We start from the raw sequence: 25839 nt of genomic DNA, 5'->3' as shown, positions 1-25839 counted from the left end.
AACAAAGTCTGGCAAGTGATAGGTGGATATAGGTGAGGAGGCTCTTTGATTAGCAGATGGTTGGACAAAAGCCGGATGTGAAAAGATGAAAAATGTGAGATAGGAGGTAAGAATAGAAGAGACATGCAGTGTGGAGCTAGAGGGAGGAATTTGTGGAAGTTGCAAGTGGAGGGAAGAGGAAAGGGAGGAATGGAGGTGGGGCAAGGAGTGAGAAATCCAGGCGAGGCATGGGGAAGAGTGGGAGAAGAAATGGAGGGGGAAGAGGTGGGGGGGGGGGGGGGGTTGTAGGTTAGCTTTTCACTACCTCGGTACATGGGACAATAAACTAAACTGGACATAGTCACCTTAAATTGGAGAGTTCAGTGTTCATACCATTGGGTTGTGAGCTACCCAAGCAGTATATGAGCTGCTGTTCCTCCAATTGTCATCATGTATAGTCTTTCCGCTGACTGGTTAGCACGCAACAAAGGCTTTTCACTCCACCTCAAGTACACATGACAATAAACTAACTAACCAATTGGAAGGTAGACAAAATGCTGGAGAAACTCAGCGGGTGAGGCAGCATCTATGGAGCGAAGGAAATAGGTGACGTTTGGGTTGAGACCCTGCTTCAGACTGAAGAAGGGTCTCGACCCGAAACGTCACCTATTCCTTCGCTCCATAGATGCTGCCTCACCCGCTGAGTTTCTCCAGCATTTTTGTCTACCTTCGATTTTTCCAGCATCTGCAGTCCATTTGTAAACAATTAACCAATTGGCCTCACTGGCAATGGAGGAGGCTCATTAGTCGATGGTTTGAATCAAAAAAGCCAAGGGCATATCAGTCGAGAGAAAAAATCATGTGATGTTCATGGTAGGTTAGAATCTGTACTTTAAATCTTCCTTTATGATGCTTTGTTTTCATTCAGGGTGAGAAGACCATCCAGGCAGTACCTGCAGGGGCAAAGCCAGCAATTATCACGGCAACCAGACCGATCACTAAAATGATTGTGGCCCAGCCAAAAGGGTTGGGTTCGACATTACAACCCACCACAAAAATCATCCCCACTAAGATTCTCTACGGACAGCAAGGGAAAACGCAGGTGAGTGGCTTCCTAGGCGGCAGAAATAAAACACAGGAAATACTGGCTTATGAAGAGTGTGATCTCAGATAATTAATGTTCATAAGTTATAGGAGCAGAATTAGACCATTTGGTCCGTCGGGTCTGCAACATTCAGTCATGGCTGATCTATCTTTCCCACTCAACCCCATTCTTCTGCCCCCGCCCACCACCACCATCATATCCCCCGACACTTTTATTAATCAAGAATGATTTGTTTTAGATTTTGGATCAACGTTTTTCTCATGCACTTTTTCTTTGGAGAATATTTCTTCTGCTTCGTTGGATCAGATTGTTTTTAGTCATTTAAAGTAAATTGAATTTGAATGTTTGTTCGTGCATGGGGAAGGGAACTAAAGATAGACACAAAATGCTGGATTAACTCAGCGGGACAGGCAGCTGGGAGTGAAGGAATGGGTGACGTTTTGGGTCGAGACCCTTCAGATTCTTTGGGAAGGGAACTAGTTGGGAAAAGGGGAAGTACAGCGGGATCTAAGGGTCCTTGTTCATCAGTCAATGAAAGTAAGCATGCAGGTACAACAGGCTGTGAAGAAAGTGAATGGCATGTTGGCCTTCATAACAAGAGGAGTTGAGTATAGGAACAAAGAGGTCCTTCTGCTGTTGCACAGAGCCTGAGTAAGACCACACCTGGAGTATTGTGTGCAGTTTTGGTCCCCTAATTTGAGGAAGGACATTATTGCTATTGAGGGAGTGCAGCGTAGGTTTACAAGGTTAATTCCCGGGATGACGGGACTGTTATGTGCTGGGAGAATGGAGCGGCTGGGTCTGTACACTCTGGAATTTAGGATGAGAGGATATTTTATTGAAACACTAGACCAAGTGCAGACCTGTTGGGTCTGTTTCCCTAATGTGCGGTTGTGGGGAGGGAGGCGGCATGCAGCGTCACACACACTAACTATCCCCCCTCCCCCCCACACTCACGCTAATTACCCCCCATGATATTATATTAATATTATTAATTTGCTCCTTTTACTCCATAACCACCCTATCTACTGACGCATAGCCCCCAACTTGCAGTCACATCTAGAGAGGCGGGGGGGGGGGGGGGGGGAGGGTGGGGGCAGGGTAGAGAGAGAGGCAGAGACAGAGAGAGAGGAGAGAGAGAGGGGAGAGAGAGAGGGGGGAGAGGTGGGGAGCAGGGAGGGGGAGGGGGGGGAGGGAAGAGGGTAGGGGGTGTGCAGGGGAGGGGGTTTAGGCGAGGGAGGGTGGGGGAGGAGATGTAGGGGGGGGGAGAGAGGGGAGGGGGGGGGGGAGGGGAGAGGGGGAGAGGGAGGGGGGGAGAGGGGAGGGGGGGGGGGGGAGAGGGGAGGGGGGAGAGAGAGGGGGGAGAGGGAGGAGGGGGGGGAGAGGGGGGGAGAGGGGGGGGAGAGGAGGAGAGGAGAGGAGGGGGGGAGAGAGAGAGAATGGGAGAGAGACAGGGGGGAGAGAGAGAGAAAGAAAGAGGGATAGGGAGAGAGAGAGAGAGAGAATGCCTTTTTACTCAACCCAACCCACCCAAACAACCATTTGCAGGCAGTGCTTTTTTCCTTCAAACTAACCATAACCATATTTTCATTTTCAAACCAAATTAAGGATACTTACAGCTGTGTAGACATTTGTTCAGTCATTCAGAGCTCAGACCTCCAGCTTACAGACACTGATTGGGGCACACCACTTCCTGGTTTTATAGTCCTTCCCCCATCCCACTAGCAGGAGCAGCAGAGAGAATGGGGAATTTTGTAAAATCATTAATATCTCTTTCATATTTCATCAACGGGAAAAATCCTCAGCACACATACGGCGGAGGGGGGCTCTGAGCGAGGTGACCAAAAATGACGGCCGTAGGTGGCGGCGCTCTCTTGGAAATCGCAGCACAGATCGCCAAAACCGGTCAAGAACAGAGTTTTAGTAATATAGATAGATATGAGATTATTAAGGGTGTGGATACGGTAGAGGCAGGAAACATATTCCCGATGTTGGGGGAGTCCAGAACCAGGGGCCACTATTTAAGAATATGGAGTAAGCCATTTAGAAAGGAGATGAGGAAACACTTTTTTCGCAGAGTTGTGTCTGTGGAATTCTCTGCCTCAGAGGGCGGTGGAGGCCGGTTCTCTGGATACTTTTAAGAGAGAGCAAGATAGGGCTCATAAAGATAGCGGAGTCAGGGTATATGGGGAGAAGGCAGGAGGACTGATTGTGGATGATCAGCCATGATCTCATTGAATGGCGGTGCTGGCTCGAATAGCCGAGTGGCCTACTCCTGCACCTATTGTCTAATCTGAGTGAAATCCGAATCCTGCTCCGCCACCATCTTGCGGATGTTTGGGTTGCTATGGGAGAACCATTGCAGCCGATTGCCCAAGATTGGTGGGCAGCTACTCTTATCTTGGCCATTCAGCTGATTCTGGGTATAAAAAAAACAGGTCGGGAGAGAAATCTCTGTCAACTATGTATGCCTGAGGCTGTCACTATCAGAATGAGGCCACATATAAACTGTAGGAACAGCGCCTCATATTTTGCTTGGGCAGTTTACAACCCAGTGGTATGAACATTGATATCTAATTTCAAGTAATCCTGGCGTTCCTCGCTCTCTCCCGCTCTCCCTCATCCTAGCCATCACACTGTTCGCATCCTTACACTCCTGTTGTTAGCACAATGGGACATTATGGACTCCACGCTTCCAGAGGTCATTGTTGCCGTCCCTGCTTTGTTCTGGGTTTATCTTGCCTCAAGTCTCTCGTTCCCACCCCCCTCCTTCGGACCATCTGAAGGGTCTCAACCTGAAACATCACCTATTTGTTTGCTCTAGAGATGCTGCCTGACCTGCTGAGTTACTCCAGCATTTTGTGTCTATCTGTGCTCGACATTCTCAGGCTACCAGTATCTATCAGTGAGTTTAAGCACAACTTGGATTACTTGCTTTATAATCATGGATTTTTTTTTTTGTAAATGCTTTGAAATTTGGACAGGAAATACAGAAGTTTTTTTTGTTTAGAGTCATTCAGCATGGAAGCTGGCCGTGCGGACTACCTTGGTCAGGATGACCAAGATGGCCCATCTGCACCAGCCCCAACTGCCTGTGTTTGACTCGTATCTCTCTAAACCAGTTTAGAGATACAGCATGGAAACAGGCCATTTGGCCTACTGATCCACGTGGACCATCGATCACCTATTAACACTAGTTCTACATGAGGCCAATTTCTGATCCACTCCCTGCACACTGGGGACATTTTAGAGAGGACTATAACACACCTGCACTTCTTTGGGATTTGGAAGGAAACCAGAGCAGTGAAGGCCGTCATTGGGTGTTTTTAAGGTGGAAATTGCCAGATTCTTGATTAGTAAGGGTGTCGGGGGTAATGGGAAAAGACAGGAGAATGGGGTTGATGGGGGAAAGATAGATAATAGACAATAGGTACAGGTGTAGGCCATTTGGCCCTTCAAGCCAGCACTGTCATTCAATGTGATCATGGCTGATCATCCCCAATCAGTATCCCGTTCCTGCCTTCTCTCCATATCCCCTGACTCTGCTATCTTTAAGACCCCTATCTAGCCCTCTCTTGAAAGTATCCAGAGAACTGGACTCCACCACCCTCTGAGGCAGAGAATTCCACAGACTCACAACTCTCTGAGAGAAAAAGTGTTTCAATGTCTACGTTCTAAATGGCTTACCCCTTATTCTTAAACTGTGGCCCCTGGTTCTGGATTCCACCAACATGATTGAATGGCAGTGGTGACTTGATGGGCCGAATGGCCTAATCCTGCTCCTATGACTGGTGAACTTATGAACACCTGGAGGAACCCCACCTTTTGCTGCTGGATTTAATGGTTAATAATTGTGCTATCACCATGCTTACTGAATGTAGGGACTAAGTTTCCAAAGGTCTCCTTTGGGACTAAACATAGGGACTAGAGGTGTCTGAAGGTTATTCAGTAATAACGGTTGCTTCTCTGTACAGGTTCTAATTAAGCCCAAGCCTGTGGCCTTCCAGGCCACAATGGTGAGTGAGCAGACCCGCCAACTGGTGAGTGAGACTCTCCAGCAGGTATCAAGAGCGACCGAGGGGAGCAGCATGGCCGGTCAAGAAAGCAGCCTGAAGGAAGAAGCCCAAGCTTTCACTGAGAGTGGCAGCGGGAGTCTGGTCTCCAGTGACTCTGTACAAAGCTCACATGGTACAAAGGCCACTGCGTATTTTTATTTAAAAATATTTGAGAAAATGGTAAATGTATCAGTTTGTGCACGTATTTAACAGAAAAATGGAAGGTCCCTTCCCCCCCCCCCCCCCCCCCCCCCCCCAAATCAGTATGAAGAAGGGACCTGACCCAAAATGTGACCCATCCATGTTCTCTAGAGCTGCTGCCTGACCTGTTTAGAAAGTGCAGCATTTTGTGTCCTCCTAGCTTCTAGTTGCTAAATGGGATGATTTAAAAATATATCCAGCCATGCTACAGGATGGGCAGGTAAAATGTTTCACATTGACCTATAATAACAATTGTATTTTATTACATTATAATGCTATCTTGTTTAGTGGAATAAGCTGGACATCAAGCAATAGTGGACTGCCTTTACGTGGAATAGGAAAGTTGAAGGGCGGGGGAAGAGGATGTCCATGAAATCTACTGAAACAGCACGGTGGCGCAGTACTACAGTTGCTACCTTGCAGCACCAGAGACCCGGGTTCGATCCTGACTACGGATGGTATCAGTACGGGCTTTGTACCCGCTCCCTGTGACCACGTGGACTTTCTCTGGGTCTTTTGGTTTCCTCCCACATTCCAAAGATGTATAGGTTTCTAGGCTGATTGGCTTCTGTAAATTGTCCCTAGTATATAGGATTGAACTGGTATACAGGCGATCATTGGTCAGCAAGGACGTGATGGGCCAAAGAGGCTGTATTCTAAAGTAAAGTAAGCTTTTTTTTAAATCATTTGTTTTACAATGGTTACATTTGCTTTGATTCCCTTTGCTCTTCAACAGTTCGTGTAAATCGCAAAGTGCTGGAGAAACTCAACAGGTCAGGCAGAATCTGTAGAGGGAATGAATAGGCAATGTTTCGGGTCGGGACCTTACCTCAAACTAATTGTAGTGGGGTGGAGTGGAGGGAAAGCTAGAAGAGAGAGATGGGGCTGGAACAAAGGCAGGCAGGTGAAGGGGTTTGATGGGCGGGCGGGTAGAGTCAGTGACTAAGGCTTGTTCTCATTATTAGATCCTTTTTGCACAGTGCACACTTTGACTTGGAATAAGGTATTCTCTCTTTCTCACTTTGATCTCTTATTCTTTAATTGAGAAATAATGTACCACTATTTGAAACTCACTTGGACATAAATTAGCAGAATTCCTTTAAATAGATAATGGACATCTAATTTGGTTGGGTCAGAATGCATGACAGATTGTGAATAACCTAACTTCAAAAATAATCAATTTGTAAGTTATTAAAATTACGAGAGGGATAGACAGAGTTGACGTGGATAAGCTTTTTCCATTGAGAGTAGGGAAGATTCAAACAAGAGGACATGATTTGAGAATTAAGGGACAGAAGTTTAGGGGTAACATGAGGAGAAACTTCTTTACTCAGAGAGTGGTAGCTGTGTGGAGTGAGCTTCCAGTGGAAGTGGTGGAGGCAGGTTCGATTTTATCATTTAAAAATAAATTGGATAGGTATATGGGCGGGAAAGGAATGGAGGGTTATGGTCTGAGTGCAGGTGAGAGTAAGTGTTCGGCAGGGACTAGTAGGACCGAGATGGCCTGTTTCCGTGCTGTAATTATTATTTGTTATATGTTATATATGTTATATTAGAACATTGTTGAACTATTTTTAATTTTGCACACAATTTATAAAAAATGTCAACTTTTAATTTTGTGCAACTGAGCATTGTTTGATGAATCTGTCAACTGCAGTCATGTCATTGATTACTAATGTTTATATATTGATATCTTTTTGCATTTAGTTTCATTGTTTTGAAAAGATTATTTTTATAATTGGTGGGCATTTTTAGGGAGTGTAGGGCTGATTTTTGTTCCAGTTGAGAAACATATTGAAGCCGTAAATGGAAATAGACAATAGGTGCAGGAGTAGGCCATTCGGTCCCTTCGAGCCAGCACTGCCATTCAATGTGATCATGGTTGATCATCCCCAATCAGTACCCCGTTCCTGCCTTCTCCCCATATCCCCTTTAAGAGCCCTATCTAGCTCTCTCTTGAAAGCATCCAGAGAACCTGCCTCCACCGCCCTCTGAATCTTTCTTCGTTTGCTTTGACTTGCCTCTTGGTAATTGGCGGCAGAAAAGAAAAACAAAAGTAGTCAGAATTATAGATAGAGCTCTCGGGGCTAGTGGAATCAAGGGATGTGGGGAGAAGGCAGGCACAGGTTATTGATTGGGGACGATCAGCCATGATCACAATTAATGGCGGTGCTGGCACGAAGGGCCGAATGACCTCCTCCAGCACCTATTTTCTACGTTTCTTTGTTTCATTTCAGAATGTTGCACGATGCAGGATCGCATGAAAGCAAATCGTTGGTTTAAACTTTACTTGTATACAAGATCGTTGCGTTAATGTTAATCCAGGTTTACTTTCAGCTCCAGTGGTTGGAGTTTGCTGTTGAATGCAGTAAACAAATGGATTTTAGTGCCCTCTTCGTAGAAAGGGAGATAGACGACCTCAAATGTGGAACTTACTTTGTTGAGGTGGCATATTTAAATACAAAACCTTGTGGTCTGCCTTAACCCCTGCTTGTTGTTTTGTCTTAATTGTTTTTTCATATATTGATATCTTTTTTGCATTTAGTTTCATTGTTTTGAAAAGATTATTTTTATAATTGGTGGGCATTTTTAGGGAGTGTAGGGCTGATTTTTGTTCCAGTTGAGAAACATATTGAAGCCGTAAATGGAAATAGACAATAGGTGCAGGAGTAGGCCATTCGGTCCTTCGAGCCAGCACTGCCATTCAATGTGATCATGGTTGATCATCCCCAATCAGTACCCCGTTCCTGCCTTCTCCCCATATCCCCTTTAAGAGCCCTATCTAGCTCTCTCTTGAAAGCATCCAGAGAACCTGCCTCCACCGCCCTCTGAATCTTTCTTCGTTTGCTTTGACTTGCCTCTTGGTAATTGGCGGCAGAAAAGAAAAACAAAAGTAGTCAGAATTATAGATAGAGCTCTCGGGGCTAGTGGAATCAAGGGATATGGGGAGAAGGCAGGCACAGGTTATTGATTGGGGACGATCAGCCATGATCACAATTAATGGCGGTGCTGGCACGAAGGGCCGAATGACCTCCTCCAGCACCAATTTTCTACGTTTCTTTGTTTCATTTCAGAATGTTGCACGATGCAGGATCGCATGAAAGCAAATCGTTGGTTTAAACTTTACTTGTATACAAGATCATTGCGTTAATGTTAATCCAGGTTTACTTTCAGCTCCAGTGGTTGGAGTTTGCTGTTGAATGCAGTAAACAAATGGATTTTAGTGCCCTCTTCGTAGAAAGGGAGATAGACGACCTCAAATGTGGAACTTACTTTGTTGAGGTGGCATATTTAAATACAAAACCTTGTGGTCTGCCTTAACCCCTGCTTGTTGTTTTGTCTTAATTGTCACATTAGGCAAAAGCCGATCGTACATCGAGGTACAGAAAAGCCGAAATAATTATTTGAGTAAGTCTGGATATCGTGCTGTCCATTTACATTTTTGTTTTAAAAACTGCCCACCCTTGTAAGTCTACATGGGATGTGATTCACAACATGTCATTTGTGTTTTTTTTCCCCCTTTTTGTTTGGTTTTATTCTTTTGAATATACAATGTTATTGTTCATTTCAGCTCATACAGAATTTTTTTATAATAAGACTATTTTTTTGTGTTCCTGTTCCTGTTCCATATTGACTAATTTGTTCTCTTTAAATTTGACAGTTTTGACATTCCAGCCATGCTGGAGATGATAAATTTTTTGCACATCGCACCTATTGAATCTGTAGAGTTGTTTCAACAGGATGTGTTTTGACTTGAACATGAATCGGCGCATATTTCAGGGTGACCGTAAATGTAGTTAAGCTAAAATGATGCAGGAGTTGTATACAGTGTTCAGACCTTTCTCTTTTTCCACATTTTGTTACGTTACAGCCTTATTCAAAAATAGATTTTTTTTTTAATCATCAATCTACACACAATATATACCCCATAATAAAAATAGCGAAAACATGTGTTTAGAAATTTTTGCAAAGTAATTAAAAATAAGTAACTGAAATATCACATTTATATAATTATAGAAACATAGAAATTAGGTGCAGGAGTAGGCCATTCGGCCCTTCGAGCCTGCACCGCCATTCAATATGATCATGGCTGATCATCCAACTCAGTATCCCGTACCTGCCTTCTCTCCATACCCCCCTGATCCCCTTAGCCACAAGGGCCACATCTAACTCCCCCTTAAATATAGCCAATGAACTGGCCTCAACTACCCTCTGTGGCAGAGAGTTCCAGAGATTCACCACTCTCTGTGTGAAAAAAGTTCTTATCATCTCGGTTTTAAATGATTTCCCCCCTTACCCTTAAGCTGTGACCCCTTGTCCTGGACTTCCCCAACATCGGGAACATCTTCCTGCATCTAGCCTGTCCAACCCCTTAAGAATTTTGTAAGTTTCTATAAGATCCCCTCTCAATCTCCTAAATTCTAGAGAGTATAAACCAAGTCTATCCAGTCTTTCTTCATAAGACAGTCCTGACATCCCAGGAATCAGTCTGGTGAACCGTCTCTGCACTCCCTCTATGGCAATAATGTCCTTCCTCAGATTTGGAGACCAAAACTGTACGCAATACTCCAGGTGTGGTCTCACCAGGACCCTGTACAACTGCAGTAGAACCTCCCTGCTCCTATACTCAAATCCTTTTGCAATGAAAGCTAACATACCATTTGCTTTCTTTACTGCCTGCTGCACCTGCATGCCTACCTTCAATGACTGGTGTACCATGACACCCAGGTCTCGCTGCATCTCCCCCTTTCCCAATTGGCCACCATTTAGATAATAGACCCTTTTATTCAGACCCTTTACTCAGTACTTTGTTGAGGCATCTTTGACAGCGATTACAGCCTCAAGTCTTTTTGGGTATGATGCTATAAGCTTGGCACACGTGTATTTGGGTAATTTCTCCTATTCTTCTCTGCAGATCCTCTCAAGATCTGTCAGGCTGGATGGGGAGCGTCGATGCACAGCTAATTTCAGGTCACTCCAGAGATGTTCGATCGGGTTCAAGTCTGGGCTTTGGATGGGCCACTCCAGGTCATTCACATACTTGTCATGAAGCCACTCCTGCGTTGTCTTGACTGTGTGCTTAGGGTCGTTCTCCTGTTGGAATGTGAACCGCCTTCCCAGTCTGAGGTCCAGAATGCTCTGGAGCAGGTTTTCATCAAGGATTTCTTTTTACTTTGCTCTGTTCATCTTTCCCTCGATCCTGACTAGTCTCCCAGTTCCTGCTGCTGAAAGACATCCCCACAGCATGATGCTGCCACCACCATGCTTCACCGTAGATATGGTATTGGCCAGGTGATGAGCGGTGCCTGGTTTCCTCCAGACGTGATGCTTGGCATTCAGGCCAAAGAGTTCAATCTTGGTTTCATCGGGCCAGAGAATCTATTTCCTCATGCCTTTTGGCAAACCCCAAGCGGGCTGTCATGTCACTTTTACTGAGGAGTGGCTTCTGTCTGGCCACTCTACCATAAAGGCCTGATTAGTAGAGTGCTGCAGATATAGTTGTCCTTCTGGAATGTTCTCCCATCTCCACAGAGGAACTCTGGAGCTCTGTCAGAGTGACCATCGGGTTCTTGGTCAACTCCCTGACCAAGGTCCTTCTCCCCCGATTGCTCAGTTTGGCCGGGCAGCCAGCTTTATGAAGGGATCTGGTGTTTCCCTAAGTTCTTCCATTTAAGAATGCCACTGTGCTCGTCAGGACCTGCAATGCTGCAGAAATTGTTTTATACCCTTCCCCAGATCTGTGTCTCGACACAATCCTGTCTTGGAGGAATACGGACAATTCCTTCATCTTCATGGCTTGGTTTATGCTCTGACATGCACTGTCAACCGTGGGACCTTATATAGACATGTGTGTGCCTTTCCAAATCATGACCAATCAATTTAATTTACCACTGGTGGACTGCAATCAAGTTGCAGAAACAGCTCAAGGATAATCAATAGAAACAGTATACACTTAGGCTCAATTTTGAGTATCATAGCAAAGGGTCTGAATACTTATGGAAATGTGATATTTCAGTTATTTCTTTTTAATTACTTTACAAAAATGTCTAAACACCTGTTTTCGCTTCTACATTCCGGGGTATTGTGTGTAGATTGGCGATAGAAAAAATGAATATAGTCCATTTTAAAATAAGGCTGTAACGTAACAGAATTGGGACAAAGTGAAGGGGTCTGAATACTTTCTGAATGCACTGTACTTAATATGTGGAAAGGAACTGCAGATGCTGGTACAGTGCTCTCCATAATGTTTGGGACAAAGACCCATTATTTCTTTATTTTCCACTGTACGCCACAATTTGAGATGTGTAATAGAAAAAAAATCATATGTGGTTAAACTCGTATGTCAGGCTGTTATTCATTGACTTCAGCTCGGCGTTTAACCCCATCATCCCCTCCAAGCTGATTACCAAGCTCTCAGATCTGGGTATCTCGGCATCCCTCTGCAATTGGATCCTCGACTTCCTCATCCGCAGACCACAGTCTGTTCGTATTGGTGGAACTTTGTCATTCTCGATAACAATCATCAAGGGAGCACCTAAAGGCTACGTGCTCAGCCCCCTGCTGTACTCTATACTCATGACTGTGTAGCCGGACATAGTGCGAACTCCATCATCAAGTTTGCCGACGAATCACTGATGATGATGAGTATAGAAGTGAGATCAACCGATTGACCATATGGTGCCAGCATAACCTGGCTCTCAACACCAGCAAAACCAAGGAACTGATTGTGGAGTTTGGAAGGGGTAGGATGAGGACCCACGGTCCCGTTTATATCAACGGGTCGATGGTGGAAAGGATCAAGTACTTCAAATTCCTGGGCGTGCATATTTCCGAAGATCTTTCCTGGTTCCAGCACACTGGTGCAATTATAAAGCAAGCACATCAGCACCTGTACTTCCTGAGAAGATTACAGAAAGTCCATATGTCAAAGAGGACTCTCTCGAATTTCTACAGGTACACAGTAGAGAGCATGCTGACCAGTTGCATCGTGGCTTGGTTCAGCAACTTGAGCGTCCAGGAGCAGAAAAGGATGCAGAAAGTTGTGAGCACTGCCCAGTCCATCATTGGCTCTGACCTCCCCGCCATCGAAGGGATCTATTGCAGTCGCTGCCTTAAAAAGGCTGCCAACATCATCAAGGACCCACACCATCCTGGCCACACACTCCTCTCTCTGCTGCCATCAGGTAGAAGGTACAGGAGCCTGAAATCTGGTACATCCAGGTTCAGGAACAGCTACTTCCCCACAGCCATCAGGCTATTTAACTCGCCATCAAACAAACTCTGAACTATACCAGCCTATTGCACTTTATCTGTTTATTTATGTGTATATATATGGTCTATGCTATATAGACACACTGAACTGTTTTGTATTTATGCTTACAATACTCTTGTGCTGCAGCAAGCAATAATTTCACTGGCCTATCTGGGACACATGACAATAAACTCTTGACTTGACTTAATTTGAAGATTGTCAAATTTTAATAAAGGCCATTTTTATACATTTTGGTTTCACCATGTAGAAATTACAGCTGTGTTTATACATAGTCCCCCAATTTCAGGGCACCATAATGTTTGGGACACAGCAATGTCATGTAAATGAAAGTAGCCATGTTTAGTATTTTGTTGCATATCCTTTTCATGCAATGACTGCTTGAAGTCTGTGATTCATGGACATCACCAGTTGCTGAGTGTCTTCTCGGGTAATGCTCTGCCAGGCCTGTATTGCAGCCATCTTTAGCTTATGTTGTTTTGGGACAACTTTGGTCCTCATGTTGATAAACAGCAATAAAAGTTTCCAAAGGTGATGGAAAGACTGGAGAAAAGACTAGGTGCTGGGAGCTCTCTTATACCTGCAACAAGGAGGCAATTAAACACACCTGGGCAATTAAAAACGTCTGTGAAGCCATGTGTCCCAAACATTATGGTGCCCTGAAATGGATTGACTATGTATAAACACAGCTGTAATTTCTTCATGGTGAAACCAAAATGTCTAAAAATGGCCTTTAATAAAATCTGACAATGTACCCGTGATTTATTTTTTTCTATTACAAATCTTAAATTATGTAGTATAGAGGCAAATAAATAAATGATGGGTCTTTGTCCCAAACATTATGGAGGGCACTGTATAAACAGAAAAAAGGCACACAGTGCTGGAATAACTCAGTGGGTTAGGCTGCATCATAGAAACATAACTCCAGCATCCTAACTTCAGGCATCTACCTCACCCGCTGAATTGCTCCAGCATTTGGTATATTCAGTGTACTGGGATCTCATCTGACTTGGGCAAACAATTGTAATCAGATTCTATGTTTGCAAATTTTGATCTGCTGGCATTTACACAACATGTATTAATAGCATACTACATAAATAGGGTGGCGCGATGGCGCAGCGACAGAGCTACTGCCTTACAGCGCCAGAGACCCTGGTTCAATCCTGATAACAAGTGCTTGTCTACAGAGTTTGTACGTTCTCCCCGTGACCTGGTTGTTCCGGTTTCCTCCCACACTCCAAAGACATGCAGGTTTATAGGTTAATTGGCTTGGTCTAAATGCAAAAAAAAAAATGTCTCTAGTGTGTGTGTAGGGTAGTGTTAATGTGCGGGAATTGCTGGTCAGTGAGGTCTGGGTGGGCCGAAGGACCAGTTTCCGTGCTGTTTCTCTAAGCTAAATACTGCATATTAATATTAGTAGAACTGCATTCATTGCATATTCTTCTTCATTTGGATTTAAAAGTCAGCTGCGCTCTTTTCCTATTTTTTTTTTCCTTTGGATTTCACATCCTTCTCCCATTTTGTGTTTCAGACATGAATATTCAGACCCAATATTCAGGTTTGATATTTCTAGAAGTCTTAATCCTTAATAATTGGGGTGCTTTTTAAATGCTTAAATCTGTAGAAAACATTATCTTTTCTCGTATAACCTGATGGTTATATTATTTGTGTGTTCAGTGTAATTAAACTGCATTTTGTAGATATTAGACTTTGGAGATACTCCACGGCCTTAGGGCCCACCAAGTCTACGCCAACCAGCGATCACCCTGTAACCTACACACACTTGGGACAATCTTACAACTTTCCAAAGCCAATTTACCTACAATTTACCTACAAACCTGTGCTTCTTTGGAGTGTTGAAGGAAACCGGAGCACCCGGATAAAATTCACACGGTCACAGGGAGAACGAACAAACTCCCTGCAAACAGCATCCGAAGTCAGGATCGAACCTGGGTCTCTGGCGTTGTAAGGCAGCAGCTATACTGTTGCGCCACTGTGCAGCCTGTAATCAGTTATATACAAGCTTGTTTCATTCCTTAATTAACACTAGACATCACATCTCGATATAAGCTCTAGCTATGTGGGGTGGTGAAGCTGGTAGAGCTGCTGCCTCAGTGTCAGAGAACCAGGTTTGGTCCCAACCTCGAGTACTGTTTTTGTGGAGTTTGCACATTCTTCCTGTGACCGAGCGGGTTTCCTCCCACATCCCAAAGTGCGGGCTTGTAATGCAGTTGAACTGAGGGATCTAGGAATAACTGCATAGTTCCCTGAAGGTGGAATCACATGTAGATAGGGTGGTAAAGAAAGCTTTTGGTGTGCTAGCATTTATAAATTAGAGCATTGAGTATAGAAGTTGGGATGTAATGTTAAAATTGTACAAGGCATTGGTGAGGCCAATTCTGGAGTATGGTGTACAATTTTGGTCGCTAAATTATAGGAAAGATGTCAACAAAATAGAGAGAGTACAGAGGAGATTTACTAGAATGTTGCCTGGGTTTCAGCAACTAAGTTACAGAGAAAGGTTGAACAAAGGTCTTTATTCTTTGGAGCGCAGAAGGTTAAGGGGGGACTTTATAGAGGTCTTTAAAATGACGAGAGGGATAGACAGAGTTGACGTGGATAAGCTTTTTCCATTGAGAGTAGGGAAGATTCAAACAAGAGGACATTGAGAATTAAGGGACAGAAGTTTAGGGGTAACATGAGGGGGAACTTCTTTACTCAGAGAGTGGTAGCTGAGTGGAATGAGCTTCCAGTGGAAGTGGTGGAGGCAGGTTCGATTTTATAATTTAAAAATAAATTGGATAGATATATGGACGGGAAAGGAATGGAGGGTTATGGTCCCGAGTGCAGGTAGATGGGACTTGGTGAGAGTAAGTGTTCGGCACGGACTAGAAGTGCCGAGATGGCCTGTTTCCGTGCTGTAATTGTTATATAGTTATATATGGTTAATTGGTGATGATCTCAGGTATTTATACCAAGTGATTAGGGGAGCAGATTAAATGCAGGTGTAACTCCTAATAGCTCAGAAGGAGTGTGGAATGAGTCTCAAGTGTGTGGAGGCGTGGCAGGTGTGACAGTATGTGTTATATGGTTATTGTAGGTTATCGGGGCCTCTGTAAATTGTCCATAGGTGTGAAAGTGAGATAACATGGAACTACTGTGAACAGGTGGTCGGCATGGACTTGGTAGACCGAAGGACCTGTTTCCATGCTGTATCATTCAATCAGTGTGAGATCTCTGAGGCCGGCTGCGTAACACTATTTGCAGTAAAACCTATGTGTGGCCTTGAACTATGTTTCACATTTTTCACGGTGTCCATTGGCACTAATTTGGATTTTAATGTTTTAATTTGTCCTGATAAATCTAGTGATTTATAGGCCAGTGAGTTCAAGGTTTCTATAGTACTTTGAGTACATCTTGTTTAGATGGAAGAGAGGTGGTGGTGGTGGGACAAAGCCTGGCAAGTGATTGGTGGATACAGGCGAGGGGAGGGTTTTGTTGGTTGATGGATGGACAAAAGCCAGAGATAAGGAAGTAAGGATAATAGTGGAGTGAGTTCAGGTCAGGGTATTGTCAAAGAGCTGGGCAGTAGCAGGAATCACAGAAGGCAAGCAGTGAGAGAAGGTCTCTTCAGAACGCATTGGAGAGTGAGGAACTTGCCTAAATCTCCTAAATTTCATTTTACATTAGCTTTCTCATTAAATAATTCCCAAGCATTATTCTGTTCAATGTTTGTCAATGAGTTTGCATTAGTCTCTTGAAATATGGCCAGATTTGGCAACGTCAGCATTTTTAAGATTCGTATGAAGCCCTGAGCAGGACCTATATTCATTTCATTAGTGGGGGTGCTGCGATGTTGAATAATCTTCCTGTGAAACTGAGATCCAATCTATCCTTTCATTTGTACATCAAAAAATGTCACTACACTTTGCAACGAAGCAATACATATCACTCAACTAGTATCACTGCAGATAATCTAATTGTTTATCTATTGTTGGCCATTGCTTAATATGTATTAGTTGCACTTTTTAAATGTGCAAATTGATATGTATGCGTGCCAGTTGTTGTGGGGAGAAGGCAGGAGAATGGGTTGAGAGGGAAAGATAGATCAGCCATGATTGAATGGTGGAGTAGACTTGATGGGCTGAATGGCCTAATTCTGGTCCTATATGGATGTATAAAATGTAAATACCATTTAGTAACGTCGGATTAAATGTGACATATTGTTCTTGTGTTGAGAGAAATATTGAATATTTCATCAAGGAACAAAATTAAACCAGTTTTGGAAACTATGGAAAACTATGGAAAACAGTGGACACTGGAGCGAAGTGTTTGTATCGTTCACTAAATTATGTGTTTAATGATGGTATGTTGGCCATCGTGCAAGAGCCGAGTAACTACCAATAAATTAGATTTCAGAGTAATTGGAAAGCCAAATAAACATTTGGAGATGGAAATACTTAATTTACGTATTACAGCAGAAGAGCATTGAGTTTGGTTTAAAAATCCAATTTTATTGAACTCTATGGTCAGGGAACAAAGTGACGGGTGGAAAAAAGTAACCCTTCCTGGAATTTGCTTTTCCAGCATATTTATTAATGGTTCAATCGTGCTTCTATTGTCCTATGTGCAAACGGACAGTGAAATTATTTTCTTACACTCAATCCAGTACAGTATTCCCATAACATGTATGCGGAATGAAATAAATAGTAGAGACATGACTAGTACACAAATTAAAGACAAAATACAATTCAAAACACAATATGAGGCAATTCAAGCACAGATGAAAAGGGAAGCGGACGTGGGGCTAAGGATAGGCAGAGGTGAAGAGATGGGTCTTGAGGCGGGACTGGAAGATGGTGAGGGACACGGAATTGCGGATCAGTTGGGGGAGGGAGTTCCGGAGCCTGGGAGCTGCCCTGGAGAAGGCTCTGTCCCCAAAACTGCGGAGGTTGGATTTGTGGATGGAGAGGAGACCGTGAGGCACCGTGAGGGTTGGTAGGAGGAGAGGAGGTCAGTGAGATATGGGGGGGCTAAATGGTGGAGGGCTTTGTAGGTGAGGATCAGGATTTTGTAGGTGATCCGGTGGGAGATGGGAAGCCAGTGAAGTTGTTTGAGGACTGGGGTGATGTGATGCCAGGATTTGGTGTGTTCTGCGGCTGGATGAGAGGACCATCTCCTCGCCCATCCACCATTGTGTTCTGGGAGCACCTCCTGCAGCTGACCTTAGGCCAGTTCTTTCTCCGGCTGGTCTTGGTCCTCTCCCGTCGCGTCCGTCACCGTCTCTGGCTCCATCCTCCCGGGTTTCGGGGGACGAGCAGGGGTCGGTTCAGCGGCTTTCTTGTACGGGCCCCGATGAGCCGGGTCCTTCGTCCGGTGGCCGGCGCGGCAGCTCTCCCTACGGGCCATGGGTTAAGATTATCCCCAGTTCCTGGATCAATAAATTAGAAGTCTAGCAACTTTTCGCGCAATGTTACTGTAACCTTGCAAATGGTTACCGTTACACGGATAGGACAGTTTTGGAAGGATATGGGCCAAACACAGGCAGGTGGGACTAGTGTGGCTGAAGCAGGTTGGTCGGTATGCGCAAGTTGGACCAAAGGGCCTGTTTACACGCTGTATTACTATGATTTCTCTCATTACTTCACTGTACTGAGTGAATTATTGATTGATGAAAATAATATGTCCAGAAATCTATTTTTGAGCATTTTTTTTATCTGATATAGCGAGTGTTGGGGGGCATATTCAATGGATTAAATGTCATCCTGCTGTGTCAACATCCACACACTGACACTTTCCATCCTGTATCAACAGAGGGAAACGATGAATTTGCTGCAACTGAAGAATGCTGCGTAGGAATTGTAATCTCTGCACATTTACCCCCAACTGAGATCAGTTAGCGCGCCCTAGCCTGCAACCTTCTACTCTATGTGGGTTAATACTACACTGATTCTTAAGTGGACCTTAAGAGTTTTCAGATTTGAAACAAAGGAGAAAATATTTGACCTTCAGCTGCAGAGATAAGCCACATGGATTGTTACTTGTCCAGCAAAGTATAACACTAATATACTTGAGATTCTGCAGCTTTAATAAACGTTTCTTTTTTCAGACTCTCAGCAAGTGGTTCATGTCATTTCGTCCAGAAGCCAAGATTGGAGCGAGCATGAAGTTGCCATGGACACCAGCCCCACTATTATTTACCAGGATGTATCTGGGGAATCGCAGTCAGCAACTTCCACCATTAAAGCCCTACTGGAACTTCAGCAAACAGGTTTGAATCTCCACTTTATTTATTCTTTGTTAAGTTCATGTTCAGAATTAGGCCATTCGGCCCATCAAGTCGACTCCACTCATGGCTGATCCATCATCCCCCTCTTAACCCCATTCTTCTGCCTTCTCCTCATAACCCCTGACACCAGTACTGATCAAGAATCTATGTGTCTCTGCCATAAAAACTATCCATTGACTTGGCTTCCACAACCTTCTGTGGCATTGAATTCCACAGATTTGCCACCCTCTGACTAAAATTCTTCCTCATCTCATTTCTAAATGAAGTCCTTTAATTCTGAGGCTGTGACCTCTAGTCCTAGACTTTCCCACTAGTGGAAACATCCTCTCCACATCCACACTGCCCAGGCATTTTGCTGTTGCTGCGAACATTCTGTAAAGCTAAAGAAATTGCCATAACAAGTTCATAAGTTATAGGAGCAAAATTGGGCCATTCAGCCCATCTAGGTGGCATGGTGGCGCAACAGTAGAACTGCTGCCTCGCAGCCAGAGACCTGGGTTCGATCCTGACCATGGGTACGTTTCCTTGTGACCTGCGTGAGTTATCTCTGGGTGCTACGGTTTCCTCCCTCAAATGAAAGACATACAGATTTATAGGTTAATATGGCTTTGGTAAAAATTGTCTGTAGTGTGTAGGATAGTGCTAGTGTACGGGAATTGCAGGTCGGCACGGACTCGGTGGACCGAAGGGCCTGTTTCCGTGCAGTACACACTCGGGGACACAGGGAGAACGTGCAAACTACATACAGACAACACCCGTAGTCAGGATCACACCCGGGTCTCTGGCGCTGTGAGGCAGCAACTCTACCGCTGCACCACCGTGCGGCCCTATGCCACCCGTTTCACTCATGTCTCTAAACTTGTTTTTTTATTTGTTTGTAGGAAAAGAAAAGCTGGAGTCTAAACCTCGTCAGCCAACTATTGATCTCAGTCAAATGGCAGTTCCAATCCAGATGACACAGGAAAAGAGACAGACTCCAGAAAGCCCGGCCATTACTGCTCTTGATTCGGAGCTGGCTTCTGAGTACTTCAGCGGTGGCAAGTGTTTATCTGAACTCGAGTTTAAAAAAAAAAACGAGTCCTGGAATTTAAATTAAGAGAGTTCAAGAGATAATTATTAATTTGTCTGGCTTTTATAGACGAACTACAGACCAAACAGAAGTATTCTCTTGCAGTCCCTCTTTGACACCAGACGTTCACAGCCTTGGAGGCATAGAAGCTTTTTTAAGTTGATCCAGTGCCAGATTGTAACAGAGTGCAGCAGTGATGACAGCAGGGATTCATCCCTTGTTGCTAATCCAGTGTTAACCCATTGCTGCTATCCTTTGTAAAACACAAAAGTACTGAAGTAACTGAGCGGGTCAGGCAGTTTCTGTGGAGGGAAAAGGATAGGCGACGTTTCAGGACGAGATCCATCTTCTGACTCTGCCACCGGGTCCACACCTTTACCATTCAATGAGTGGAGCGGCAAGGTGGCGCAGCAGGAGAGTCACTGGCGCCAGAGGTCCAGTTTCGATCCTGATTACGTGTGCTGTCTGTGTGGAGTTTGTACATTCTCCCTGTGGTGAGTTTTTCCCCCTGAGGTGTGCCGATTTCCTCCCACACTCCAAAGATGTATAGGTTTGTTGGTTAATTGGCTGTGGTAAAGTTTGTAAACTGTTCCTCGTCTGCAGGTAGTGCTAATGTATGGGGATCGCTGGTCAGCACGGACACGAAGGGCCTGTTTCTGCGTTAGATCTCTAAACTAAACTGCTATCCATTGCTTCGCTTTGGGAGAGCCTGTCCAATCATTTTAATTCCTTCAGTTAAGGAATCCCAGCAAGAGCCACAAGGGATTTCCTCTGCTAATTATCCACTGAGAAGTATAGGAAGGAACTGCAGATGCTGGTTTACACTGAAGAGAGACACAAAATGCTGGAGTAGCTCAACAGGTCAGACAGACTGCAACAGGTCAGACAGACTGGTCTAAAGAAGGGTTGCGACCCGAAATGTCACCTATTTTCTCCAGAGATGCTGCCTGACCTGCATACTCCAGCATTTTGTTGCTGGCCCTGTTTTGTTCTGGCCTTCTCCATCTTTCATTCTGAAGAAGGGTTTCGGCTCGAAACATCGCCTGTTCCTTTTCTGTAGAGATGCTGCCTGACCCGCTGAGTTACTTGGGCATCTTTAGTCTATAATCAAATGGAGAGTAAGAAGAAGGGAACCCGTCGAAAACGCACCTATCAACATCATCCAGAGATGCTGCTTGTCCCGCTGAGTTACTCCTGCACTTTGTGTTCTAATCAAGAGATATTTTGTGACATGAGGATTTTTAATGTGGATATTTTCAAATGTAGTTTGGTCTCCCTCAGTAATCGGTGTATGTATAGACAGGGCTCGAAATTAGCGGTTGCCCGGGTGCCAATGGCAACTTACAGTCCCGTCGGGGAACCTAAAAGCCATGCCATTTTGCCCGGCTTGGCAAGCACCCGGGACACCTAACGTTTAATTCTGAACGGCCCCCCTCTCTATCTCTCTCTCTCTCTCTTTCAATCTCTGTCTCCGCCCACCATCCGTGTCCGGGTCTCGGCTCTCGGGTCTCCTCTCGGCTCTCGGCTCTCCGCTAGGCTCTCGGGTCTCGGGTCTTGGGTCTCCTCTCGGCACGGCCGGCCGCCTTATACATGCGCACAGCTACAGCCAGCACATCATCGGCCGTGGTTGTGCGCATGTGCGGCCCTGCACATGCGCACTGCCACGGCAACTGTTCGGCGTCAGCCACTTTCTCCCTCTCTTTGCATTGTGGGAGTTCTGGCCGCCATTGCTGTCTGGTCACTGCCTCGCCGCGACCGCTGAAAAACAATGCAGAATCACTCCTTGGAGCTGGAGTAACTGCCTGGGGTAACTCTTCCTTCTTGGTTTCCTGGTCCTCCTAAAATATTCGAAATGGAATTTAAACTGGTGGACCCACCACCACCAAACTCTGATAAATAACAGCCTATTACATTTTATCTGTTTATTTATTGTGTATATATATGGTCTATAATATATAGACACACTGAACGTTTATCTCCTGTTCTGTATTATGTTTACATATTCTGTTGTGTTGCGGCAAGCAAGAATTTCATTGCCCTATCTGGGACACATGACAATAAAACTCTCTTGACTCTTGACTTGGACAAGCAAAAAAGGGTTCTTGGGGGAAAAAAAAGCTACCTTAAATCTAGTTGCGTATGGTATGGTGAAGACTATTCTATGCTTTAATTGTGCGGGGGAATTCCATGGAGCAGCCAGCATCTCTGGATACAAGAAATTGGATGACTTTACTGGTAGAAACCCTTCTTTACATTTCCTCTGGTTTTAGTGTTTTTAGTTTAATTTAAAGATACAGCGTGGAAACAGGCCCTTCGGCCCACCGAGTCCACTCCGACCACTGATCACCCATACTCTAGTTCTATGCCACACATCAGCGACGTAAGTCAAGACTGTTTTATTCTCTCACGTCCCAGTTAGAACAATGAAATCATTACTTGCAGCAGCACAACAAAATATGTAAACATAGTACTGTGTAACAATGTTATAACAATGTTATAAACGAGAAAACAAAACTTCATACAGACAGCACCCATATTCAGGATCAATTCCGGGTCTCTGGCAATTTTAGGCAGCAACTTTATGGCCAATATACTGCCCCAATAGCCTTGAACTGAATTAAAACATACAGTGGCTGTAAAGGGGGACATAGCGTCACTTAGAGATTTAAGGCTGAAAATGGATAGTTTCTTTTTTTTTTAGTAACCAAAGTTATGAAAGTGCACAGCCCCCTGCTGTACTCACTCTATACTCATGACTGCGTAGGCGGTCATATTGCGAACTCCATCATCAAGTTCGCTGACGACACCACTGTTGTGGGACGTATCACTGATGGGGATGAGTCAGAGTATAGAAGAGAGATCGAGCAACTGTCCATATGGTGCCAGCACAATAACCTGGCCCTCAACACCAGCAAAACCAAGGAACTGATTTTGGACTTTGGAAGTAGTGGGGACCCACAGTCCCGTTTATATCAACGGGTCGATGGTTGAAAGGGTCAAGAGCTTTAAATTCCTGTGCGTGCACATCTCTGAAGATCTTTCCTGGTCCGAGAACACTGATGCAACTATCAAGAAAGCACATCAGCGCCTCTACTTCCTGAGAAGATTACGGAGAGTCGGTTTGTCAAGGAGGACTCTCTCTAACTTCTACAGGTGCACAGTAGAGAGCATGCTGACCGGTTGCATCGTGGCTTGGTTCGGCAACTTGAGCGCCCTGGAGAGGAAAAGACTACAAAAAGTAGTAAACACTGCCCAGTCCATCATCGGCTCTGATCTCCCTTCCATCGAGGGGATCTATCGCAGTCGCTGCCTCAAAAAGGCTGGCAGTATCATCAAGGACCCACACCATCCTGGCCACACACTTATCTCCCTGCTACCTTCAGGTAGAAGGTACAGGAGCCTGAAGACTGCAATGACCAGGTTCAGGAATAGTTACTTCCCCACAGCCATCAGGCTATTAAACTTGGCTCGGACAAAACTATGGACATTAATAACCCATTATCTATTATTTGCACTTTATCAGTTTATTTATTCATGTGTGTATATATTTATATAATGGTATAGGAACACACTGATCTGTTTTGTAGTCAATGCCTATCTGTTGTGCTGAAGCAAAGCAAGAATTTCATTGTCTTATCAGGGACACATGACAATAAACTCACTTGAACTTGAACTATCAACGTATAATTTTTTGTGTGTTGGAAAATAAAATCTAGTGGCACAGCTGGTGGACTTGCTGCCTCACACGCCAGAGATCTGTGTTTGATCCTGTTCTCGGGCATTGTCTGTGTTGAATTTGCACATTCTCCCAGCAAGCACGTGTGCGTTTCCTCCCACATCCCAAAGCTGCATTGGCTTTGTAGTAGTATAAAATTGCCCCTAATGTGCAGGGAGTGGGTGAGGAAAGTGGGATAACAGAACTTGTGTGAATGGGTAGACATAAATGCTGGAGAAACTCAGCAGGTGAGGCAGCATCGACGGAGCGAAGGAAATAGGCGACGTTTCGGGACGAGACCCTTCTTCAGACTGATGTCGGGAGGGATGGGGGCGGGAAAAAGAAAGGAAGAGGCGGAGACAGTGGGCTGAGGGAGAGCTGGGAAGCGGAGGAGAAAGTAGGGGCTACCTGAAATTGGAGGTTAATGTTCATACCGCTGGGGTGTAAACTGCCCAATAGGCGACGTTTCGGGTCGAGACCCTTCTTCAGACTGATGTCGGGAGGAGGGGGGGGGGGGGGGGGGGGCGGAAAAAAGAAAGGAAGAGGCGGAGACAGTGGGCTGTGGGAGAGCTGGGAAGGGGAGGGGAAGGAGGGAGAAAGCTAGGACTACCTGAAATTGGAGAAGCCAATGTTCATACCGCTGGGGTGTAAACTACCCAAGCAAAATATGAGGTGCTGTTCCTCCAATTTGCGGTGGGACTCACTCTGGCCATGGAGGAGGCCCAGGACAGAAAGGTCGGATTCAGAATGGGAGGGGGAGTTGAAGTGCTGAGCCACCGGGAGATCAGGTTGGTTATTGCGAACTGAATGGAGGTGTTGTGCGAAACGATCGCCAAGCCTGCGCTTGGTCTCACCGATGTTCATCATACACTGAACAACCATATTTTTGTTTGGAAGTGGAAAGAGATAATAGAAATTGCATTCATTGCAACGTGTAAAAAGAGATGAGATACTGTATTGTAATTTTGCTGCATGTCATTCAGATTCAGATTCAACTTCAATTTATGTGGTATATATCATGTCTTGATTGGTGAATATGTTTAGTTTGCCACTTTATTTGAAGCAGAAATAATATGTTAATGCTTCATTGACCATAATTCCGACTGGTAACTACGCACTTCGTCCGAGCACATTATCGCAAGCCGTCTTAAATGACCACCTAAACTGTCATATGGCAACCTAAAAAGCTGCCGAGGTTTACAAGCTGGCAACAGGAGTAAAAAGTTAAGCGAGAGCCCTGATTGAACTCTCTCATTTGTCCATTTCATTTTGGGGAAATGCCAAATGTCAGCATTATCAAGCCCAGCTGTTGAAGTAGAGATCAGAAAAGTTTGTCTGGGGCACTTGGGGGCCAGAAAACAAAATTGCTCCTATATAGTAAGTGTAGAAAATACTAATGGGTCTGGATTACTAGCGTAATTGCTTTGTATATTGAGTATTGACTGGAATTTTAAACGTGTGAAGAGGATAATTGGCACACCATTCCGTGAACTATTCTCTACACCGTGAACTCTTGCTTGTCTTTGTCAGATGGTTGTAATTTTTGGTTGCATATTCCCTTGGCACTGACTGCCTTCTTTAACCCAATAAACAGACTAACTACACAAATATATAAATCGGAGAGCTATGTAAGCACCAGAAGGATTACTTCCATTCTGTTCATAACTGGGTTCCAAGACCAGCGTGAGCTAGCTCGTTGAAACATTTTGGACGCGTGCTTTTTCCCCTGTTCTGATTTATTCACCAAATAAACCAAAGCAACATATAGAAGCTGGGATGTAATGTTAAAATTGTACAAGGCATTGGTGAGACCAAATCTGGAGTATGGTGTACAATTTTGGTCGCCCAATTATAGGAAGGATCTCAACAAAATAGAGAGAGTACAGAGGAGATTTACTAGAATGTTGCTTGGGTTTCAACAACTAAGTTACAGAGAAAGGTTGAATGAGTTAGGTCTTTATTCTCTGGAGCGCAGAAGGTTAAGGGGGGACTTGATAGAGGTCTTTAAAATGATGAGAGGGATAGACAGAGTTGACATGGATAAGCTTTTCCCATTGAGAATAGGGAAGGTTCAAACAAGAGGACATGACTTCAGAATTAAGGGACAGAGGTTTAGGGGTAACATGAGGGGGAACTTCTTTACTCAGAGAGTGGTA

General features: G+C 44.6%; 1 protein-coding gene across 10 annotated transcripts in view; it reads left to right on the top strand.

Moving 5' to 3' along the window:
* emsy (EMSY transcriptional repressor, BRCA2 interacting) overlaps positions 1-25839 on the top strand; it is a 90187-nt gene that overhangs the window by 46396 nt on the left and 17952 nt on the right. For 9 of the 10 annotated variants that reach the window (XM_055637533.1, XM_055637534.1, XM_055637530.1 and 6 more), the window contains 5 exons: positions 908-1081; positions 5059-5272; positions 8698-8748; positions 18720-18881; positions 19781-19936. In XM_055637533.1, the coding sequence (XP_055493508.1) occupies positions 908-1081; positions 5059-5272; positions 8698-8748; positions 18720-18881; positions 19781-19936 (757 nt within the window). The remainder of the gene's footprint in view (positions 1-907; positions 1082-5058; positions 5273-8697; positions 8749-18719; positions 18882-19780; positions 19937-25839) is intronic. The other variant, XM_055637531.1, reaches the window with a different exon arrangement.

This window comes from Leucoraja erinacea, chromosome 6, assembly GCF_028641065.1.
Source record: "Leucoraja erinacea ecotype New England chromosome 6, Leri_hhj_1, whole genome shotgun sequence".
Taxonomy (NCBI): Eukaryota; Metazoa; Chordata; class Chondrichthyes; order Rajiformes; family Rajidae; genus Leucoraja; species Leucoraja erinaceus.
Note: the sequence above shows the minus strand (reverse complement) of the source record. Positions and strands in the feature narration are given on the sequence as shown.